The 8,101-nt window shown below is 49.7% G+C and overlaps 1 protein-coding gene across 1 annotated transcript; it reads left to right on the plus strand.

The window, feature by feature from the left end:
* The first annotated feature begins 321 nt into the window (after positions 1–321).
* On the plus strand, positions 322–6,933 carry NUDT18 (nudix hydrolase 18). The gene is made up of 5 exons (XM_005285105.4): positions 322–478; positions 1,191–1,351; positions 4,488–4,701; positions 5,495–6,107; positions 6,454–6,933. The coding sequence occupies exons 2-4, from the start codon at positions 1,193–1,195 to the stop codon at positions 6,100–6,102; spliced, it is 981 nt and encodes a 326-aa protein (XP_005285162.2). The 5' UTR covers positions 322–478; positions 1,191–1,192; the 3' UTR covers positions 6,103–6,107; positions 6,454–6,933.
* The last annotated feature ends 1,168 nt before the right edge of the window (positions 6,934–8,101 follow it).

An 8,101-nucleotide genomic window follows, 5' to 3' on the forward strand; every position in this document is an offset into this window, starting at 1 on the left:
CTAGAAGGGCGAGGAAGAACTCTTGGATTTGAGTGTGGAGTGACTGATGCTCCTGCAGACCCTGCCTGAGGCTGACGCTACCCCCTGTAACCTGGCTACCCCCACCCCATGGAGCAATGCCCCAGGCGCAGCTGGCACTGCCCTGCCCCCCTGCCAATGCCCCAGGAGCAGCAGGCGCCGCCCCGTTACCCCCTCCCCGTGGAGGGGGCCCAGGGTCATTGGGGTGTCGGGGTGACCATGCGCCCCGGGGGCAGGGGAGCCAGGGGGACCACGCATCCCTACAGAGGCCCCTGGAATACTGCAACTCTTTCGGGCACGCGGCCCCTTTAAGGAATAGCTCCTCCTCCCGGCCGTGGGCAGCCTGAATGAAAGCGATTCCGCCCAATGGAACGTGAGCATGGTATCTCGGCTGGCCAATGGGAGCTGAAAGCTGCCAGCCTCTTCCGGGGTGGGAGCTGAAACTGCCGGAGAAAAAGGAGTAAGTTTCAGGGGTCCTGAACCCCGCCCCCGCAGCTCCCGGAGGCCCCTCCCTCTGCCCCCAGGCTTTGGTCCCCCCTGCCCCCAGGTCCTAGCCTCCCCCCGTACCCGGTCAGCTCCCGGGGCCCCTCCCTCTGTCCCCCAGCTCCCAGCCCCCCATGTCTTAGGGGGCTTCTCCCTCTGCCCCCCAGGCCCTGCCCACCCAGCTCCCATGGAGCCCCTCTCTCTGCCCCCCCAGGTCCCAGCTTCCCAGTTCTCAGGGTGTCCTCCTCCCCCGTGCCACACTCTGATCCGCCTCCCCTGCTCTCAGGGGCTCCCCCTTTTTCATGCTCACCCCAAAGAGAAGTGTCAGTGCAGAAGGTTGGGGATATTTTGGGAGCAAACCATCCACTGTCACCACCCATCCCAGCTACCTCCAGTGTGCTGGAGAGTTTGCATTTTAACCTCACTGCTGCCCTCCCCCAGTAACCCACCTTCTCTGGGCCTGGGGAGGAGCACTTGAATATTTGAGTGTGGGAAGAGACCTGCCTTTCTGGAGCCCCCATGTCACTGCCCCCCACTCCTGCATCCTGCTATCTGTATCCCTCTGGTCCCCCAGCCCCCCTTTCTGGGGCTCTCAGGTCACCATGCTCCCGTGCCACCACAACCCTCTGGTGCCCTCCTGTTGCTGCGCCTTGTGCTGCTGACCCGTTGTGGGGTTTGGTGTGTTGCAGTCATGGCCTGTGGCGCTCTGGCGGAGGAGCTGGATGCCATGCTGAGCGGGAGAGGTTGGGAGGTGCAGGAGAGGTACGACTCTGCCCCTGTGCCTGCGCACCCTGTCAGAGTGCGGAAGACCGCTTGCTACATCGTCTTGGCTGTCCTGCTCAATGACCAGGTGAGGGGTCCCCTGTAGCACTGGCTGGGGGTTTCCTATGGTGCCCATCACCGTGGCATCCAGTCACTGCAGGGTGAGCATCCACAATCCAGAAAGCGTTGAGCACTCACGCTCTGAACATCAGGCTCCTTCAAGCCATCTTAGTTTGGGTCCCCAGAATGACTGGCCACTCTTTAAAATCTTGACCTGTGTTTTAAAATTAATTAGCACTTGTATGACCCTCTTAACAGTTTTGCTTCAAAGCACTTTTACAAAGGTGGGGGAACATATTTTCTCCATGTATCAGAGGGGTAGCCGTGTTAGTCTGGATCTGTAAAAGCAGCAAAGAGTCCTGTGGCACCTTGTAGACTAACAGACGTATTGGAGCATGAGCTTTTGTGGGTGAATACCCACTTCGTCGGATGCAAGCTCATGCTCCAATAAATAAATAAATAAATAATAAATAATATGTCTGTTAAATAGTCTATAAGGTGCCACAGGCCTCTTTGCTATTTTCTCCATGTTACCTTTGGGGGAAACTGAGTCACGCGGAGACAAGAGGTGACTTGCCCAACGTCACAGTGGGTCAGTAGCAGACTGTGGAATGAGACCCAGCTTCCTTACATGTGTTACTAATAACACAGTTAGCTTATTAAAACAAACCTCCTTTAACAACCAAAGTAGGGCTACACTAGAAACTTTTGCTGGCATAGCAACATCAGCTAGAGGTGTAATATTTTTTTTTGCCAGGGTGGATTGATTTAAATCAGTCAGCAGGAAACCTCGATTTAAAGGATAGATTTTAATGTGGTTTTGCATATGTATGTTTTAGTTACTTTCCTAACAAAAGGATGATTCTCATTGGTTGGTAATGATGAAAACGCTGATTTGCAACTAAATGCAATATTTAAGTAAACTTGGTTCTTCTTGCTAACCAGGAGAATAACATATTTAAACAGTTTTATAGATTAACATACATTTATTTAAATTATTAGTTTTTACATTTTTTGTATTTAGAAAATGGTGAATCATGAGGTGTATCTTATACAGTAGAACCTCTGAGTTACAAACACCTCAGGAATGGAAATGTTTGTAACTCTGAACAAACAGTTACGTTTGTTCTTTCAAAAGTTTACAACTGAACATTGACTTAATACAGCTTTGAAACTTTACTATGCAGAAGAAAAAAAAAGCTGCTTTTAACCATCTTAATTTAAGGAAACTGTTTCTGTGCTTGTTTCATTTACTTTGTCAAATCCTTTTTTAAAATTTCTCTTTATTTTTTTAGTAATTTACATTTAACCCCATACTGTACTGTATTGGCCTTTTTTTAACCCTTCTGCTGCTGATTGTGTACTTCAAGTTCCAAATGAGGTGTGAACTTGACCAGTCAGTTCATAACTTTGATGTTCTACTGTACTAGAAAGTATTTCTCAACAACTGGTCCATGAACCGGCACCGGGCCCTGAGATCTCCCTGACACAGTTTAGAGAGGCAGCAAGCTGGTCCCTGGCATCAAAAAGGTTGAGAAACACTGTCCTAGATGATTTAATTTTTTTACTTGTGATTTGTGTCAAGCTCTATTTGGATGGAAATTGGAATTCAAGTAAGAATGCACAAAAAAGCATTTTATAATTTGTTTTTTGTTAGTTAAATAAAATTTCCTTAAATGAGTTGGGAACGGGAACAGGAAAAAGTTTATCAAAACATGTTTTGTATTTCAAACCAACTAGTTTATGAAACAACGGAAATATCTGTTAGTAAACTGAAGTAATTTTGTTCTGGTCCCATGTCCTTCAAAACTTTAGAACTTGTAGCGCTCATCTTTACGCCTAGTTTTTATTCGTAGATTAGAAGGGGGGAGACAAGTTTTCATACTTCTACCACTCCTGGTTGGTTTCTTAGCTTTGAACTGAACTAATTTAAATGAAGTAAATATTCTTTCTGTACCTGCTGTAGTCAATGATTTATTTAAATAAAATAAGACTACACTGCAAAAGGCTATCAAAAGCTGGGTTAGCACTTCAGCAAACTCTGGTTGCAGGTGCTTAGCCAGTGACTTCCACTGTTTCAGTGGTTTGACTTTATTTTAAATCATGGCAGCAAACATGTAATACCTAATACAGTTTGTAATTTAATTTAAATGATTGTAGTAGAGCATTGTAAGATTAGCCTTTATCAGAGGCTATCATCATTTCAAATTTTTCTTTTTAATTATAAACCTAATTTAAAATTTAATGTATTTAAATTAAAATCTCATTTAAATAAAACTTATGATTTTTATTTTATTTTTCTAATCAATTTCTATTCACCTTGGTTTTTTGCAGCATTTCTCTGCTGGTAAAAGCCCTAGTGTAAATGCAGTTATACTGGCAAAAAAAAAGTACTTTTGCCAGTAGAGCTTCTTTTGCTGACAGCAAAAGCATAAACTATACCAGCAAAAACACTTTTGCCGGTATAATCTGCATCTCCACTAGGGGGATTTACTGGCAAAACCTAATGTCCTCTTCCCTGCTTCTAAGGCCCTGAAGTGCATACCATTGGTGCTATGCAAACAATGGACTCAATTTCTAGCCATTCTAGTTGTCATGACTTAGTCCAAAGGGTTAGGTGGCAGATTTTCTGTAGGGGAAAGTATCTGTGTGTTTAAAAACTCTTTTCGTTGTCATTTAAAAAAAAAGGAAGGAATTTTTTGGTTGGGTTTATCTTCTTTTTCCAAAGCCTAAGGGCTGGGTTGGCCAATGTCCTTTTGAGCACAGAAAAGGGTAGGCTGAAGAGCAGAAAAAGTTGGATGGTGGGATCTCTCTGGCTGTGGAGTACTATTCCGAAGGAAGGGGTAGCAGTCATATTGCCTGGGCCATTTTAAATACACAGTAGTGAATGGTGTGGATGAATTCGGTGGTTCCTAACTGATCTCACTTTAGGGCGGACACCTCTTAGGTTCCCATGGAAACTGGTGGGACCCACATCTCTTGGGACACTGAAAACTGGACTGAAGAATTGGCCTGTAGGGAAGAGTCTTGTGGAAGCCCAACGTTTTGTTGTAGCTGTGATTTTGTGGCCCCCATGCAGCGGGGTGATCCGAATGGGGCTGGTCCCTGCCCATTGGGATGGCTCCATGTTGTGTGACCTGGGATTTTTTTTCCCCCTCTCCCAGAACGAGGTGCTGATGATGCAGGAGGCCAAGCACGAGTGCTGTGGAACGTGGTACCTGCCTGCCGGGAGGATGGAGCCCAACGAGACCATCCTGGAGGCCATGAAGAGGGAGGTGAAGGAGGAGACAGGGCTGGAGTGCGAGCCCCTCACTCTGCTGGCAGTGGAAGAGAGAGGCCCCATCTGGATTCGCTTTGTCTTCCTTGCTCGGCCAACTGGTGCTTCCCCCTTACTCCTACTTCCCGCCCAGTGGGACTTGGGGACTAAAATGTGTGGGGATTGCAGGGGACACTGCAGGCAGCAAGCTCAGCCCTGGGCATGGGGCAAGAGGCAAAGAAGCCTCCTGGGTTTCCCCCCCGCAGCTAGCCAAAGGAGGAGTGTCTGTGTGGGGCTTGTCCAGCTCGCTGGCTCCAGTTCTGAGCAGAAAGAAAAGGGAAGGTGCCCAGAGGACCTGCTCTTCCTACTGCACCCCGGCATCTTGTGCTGGGCTTGCACCGTAACTTCTCACTGAGCCCAAACTGCTTTTGGTGCAGGAGGGGTTAGAACTGAGCAGGGGGGGCTGCAGGTCAGCAATGTGCTGTGTTTGGGGAGCTGCAGCTCATGTGGCTGCACGGGCAGAGCTGTGGTGGTAGCGTGCACGACAGGGTCCTTGCCCCTAGCCTGTGCATCCACTCCATCCTTTCACAAGCACTCCCAGCCGTGTTAGCTGTAGAAGGGGAGGTGTCCATGTTTCCCAGCTCTGGCCATGGTGCTACTGCCTATTGTAGGGATGATGAAGGGAAAACCAAGGATGTTTTATACCCCCAAATCCTCATTCCTCCCCTGGAAAAGAGCCCCAGCTGCCTCCTTAACTACTTGATTCCTCCCTCCCCCTCCTCTAGTACCCAGTGATCTGCAGAAATGTAACATCCCCGCAAACCCCTTCCGTGCCCCAAGCTCTGCTGCCCAAGCCGCTCTGAGTGCAAGGGGCTCAGCCCATTGCAACACACACACATTCTTTTTTCTGCCTAGGCGGGACCTTGAAGGCGCCCCAGGATGCAGATGCTGAATCCCTCCAAGCCAGGTGGTGGGACAGAGAATCTCCTGCCCTTCCTCTGCGAGCCCGGGACATCCTGCCCCTTATGGACCTTGCTGTGCGATATCGAGACAGCCCGTCCCACCCAATGACCTTGCCGGAGGAGATGCCCTGTGCCTTGATCTGCCAGAGGCTCCTGGCTACGTTCACCAATGGTGCCGGTGACTTGTGGGTGCTGCTGAGTGCTGTAGGGTCCCCGCACCTGCCGGTGTCTGCCCGCACCACCTCCCCCTGCAAAATCCAAAACAGCATCCAGGCGGCAGCGTGCAGGCTGCTGAAGGAATGCTGCCTGCTACCCCAAGTGACTGTCCGGGCCCACGGGGTCCTGGGGCTGCAGCACCTAGGCAAGAATGCAGGGAAATCTGATGGCGTTTGCTTCAACGTGCTGCTGACGGTTACGCAGGGTGGCCAGGGCACCCAGGAGACGCCACCAGAGCTGAACGGTGAGAGCTTCCAGTGGTGGAAGATCGAGGAGAGCAACTTGAGAAGTAGAATCCTCCAGCGGCTCAGCTCATCATCTGTTGTTCCAATTCACAGCTACTGACACAGGTAAGCAGTTCTGGCTAAGCCCCACTCTAAGGCTTATCTGGTCCCCCCTTTGCTGATGGGGAAACTGGGACTGGCTGGCCTAAGTCCACAAAGCAAATTGGTGGCAAAGCTTAGAATAGAACCCAGGAGTCCTGCTCCCAGTCCTGGGTTCATTTACTGGGACCTGATTGGTGGCCTCTTTCCCTGACTTACTAGGGTGATGGGTGTCAGTAGCAAACCCTATAATAATTCCAGGTGAGCCCTTGCGAAAGCCTGTTGGGCTACACCGTTACCATGGATGGAGAGGGTGTCACGGTGCCAGGTGGGCTGATGCTTAAATATTGCCCTCTCGCTCTTCTCCCACAAGGTCCCATTGAAGCTTGGATTCAGAGACCTCTCCCTGGGCATGGGACACGCTCCACCCCGTTACATCCATTGGCTGTCCCCATGCAGCCATCCCGAGGATGATGCATGGCTTCCCCGCAGGGCATATCCTACCCAGCCGCTGCCACCCGCAGACCCATTTCCCCTGCACGGTTATGGAAGGGTGAGTGGAACCCCCTCACTACATCCAGCTAAGGGGGGCACGCAGCACCACGATGGGGGGGTGACTTTTCAAGACTTGACCTGAAGTGGCCTTTGGGCAGACTGCAGCTCCTAAAGCTGAAGTTCCAGCGTCCGGGGCTCTTCCCTTCCATGGTACCGCATGTCCCCGACGCGGGACGCAGAGAGCTGGCCAAGGCAGCTTGTTTACAGCTGGAGCTTGGAAATAAAAAGGGCCGTTTCTCTGTAGTGTTGAATGTTGTTCCTTGCTGGGATTAAAGCAGGGCTCTGTTTGGAAGCATAATGCTAAGTTTATTAGACATTGCAAATGTGATGTGGAGAATGAGTCAGTCAGGCCCGCTGGGCTCGGTTGGAAGGCAGCAGCGCATTCCTGTTTCTTTTGCTCCCTGCTCTGGGGACGAGGCTAAGAACATGGTGCCCTCCCATGCAAAGTACTTTCTGTACAGCCAAGCCTCATACCCCAGGAAGGCTGATAACATTCCCATGTTATGGTTGGGGAAACTAAGGCACAAAGAAGGAAGTGACTTGCTTAAATTCCCACAGCTGGTCAGTGGCAGAGCTGGGAATACAACTCAGGAGTTCCACCTCTTGGTCCTGGGTGGATCTGCTCTGACCTGGATGGAGCCTGAAGTTTGCTGGACGCTGTAGAGCTTTTAGCTTCACAGCTGGGCAAGCTGCTCTCATTTTTGTATAGGGAACCAGAGACCTCCCTTTGCAGCATGGCCTGAAAGGGGGTTGGATTGTCACGTTTCACGTGAAATAAGCTATTGGCGGTGGGAGCAGCCCTGTGCAGGAGCAAATGTTCCAGCAGCTTTATGGCCAGCGTGAGGTTTTGCTCAGAACCATAACGTACATGTCTTTGTAAATCATACACCCATCTCTAGAGAAACCCTCATGCCGCAGGGGATGGCAGGTTCTGCTGGTCTCCAAAACATGCCTTGAAAGCCACGGCCCTGGTTCCACTTACTGCCTGAGCCCTGGTGAGACACTGAGAACCATACTCTGCCTAGCAACATAGGAGTGGTTAGCTTTCTTGCCCCAAACTCCCCTTCAGCCGCAGAAAACACAGGGCCTATCAGCTGCCTTGGCAGTTCCACAGGGGATGGAGAGAGATACTGACTGATCATGCCCCAGCCAGCACCTGTGATCCATGTGCTGCTAGGCCATGCGTTTCTCTGCCATTGCAGTGGGGATCCTTCCTCCTTTTCCATGGTACGCCAGAGCCGGGCCAATCGATTGGTTCAGTCCACTCTGACAAATTGTTTCAGGTTGAACCAAAAATGAAATTTTTGACAAATTGAAAATTTGTCAATAAAACCAATGGGGGGGGCGGATGAATTTTTTTTATTTTTGAGCATTTATCATTTTAATTGTTAAATTGTAAAAATTAATGGAAATTTCAAAATGAAAAGTTGTTTCAAATCAACGTTTTAAAATTCCCCCCAAATTTG

This window comes from Chrysemys picta, chromosome 2, assembly GCF_011386835.1.
Source record: "Chrysemys picta bellii isolate R12L10 chromosome 2, ASM1138683v2, whole genome shotgun sequence".
Taxonomy (NCBI): domain Eukaryota; kingdom Metazoa; phylum Chordata; order Testudines; family Emydidae; genus Chrysemys; species Chrysemys picta.

Coding starts and splice junctions, on each gene's coding strand:
- NUDT18 (XM_005285105.4), top strand. CDS start 1,193: ATGGCCTGTGGCGCTCTGGCGGAGGAGCTGGATGCCATGCTGAGCGGG. Junction 1,352..4,487: donor CTGTCCTGCTCAATGACCAG/GTGAGGGGTCCC, acceptor CCCCTCTCCCAG/AACGAGGTGCTGATGATGCA. Junction 4,702..5,494: donor CTTCCTTGCTCGGCCAACTG/GTGCTTCCCCCT, acceptor TTTTCTGCCTAG/GCGGGACCTTGAAGGCGCCC.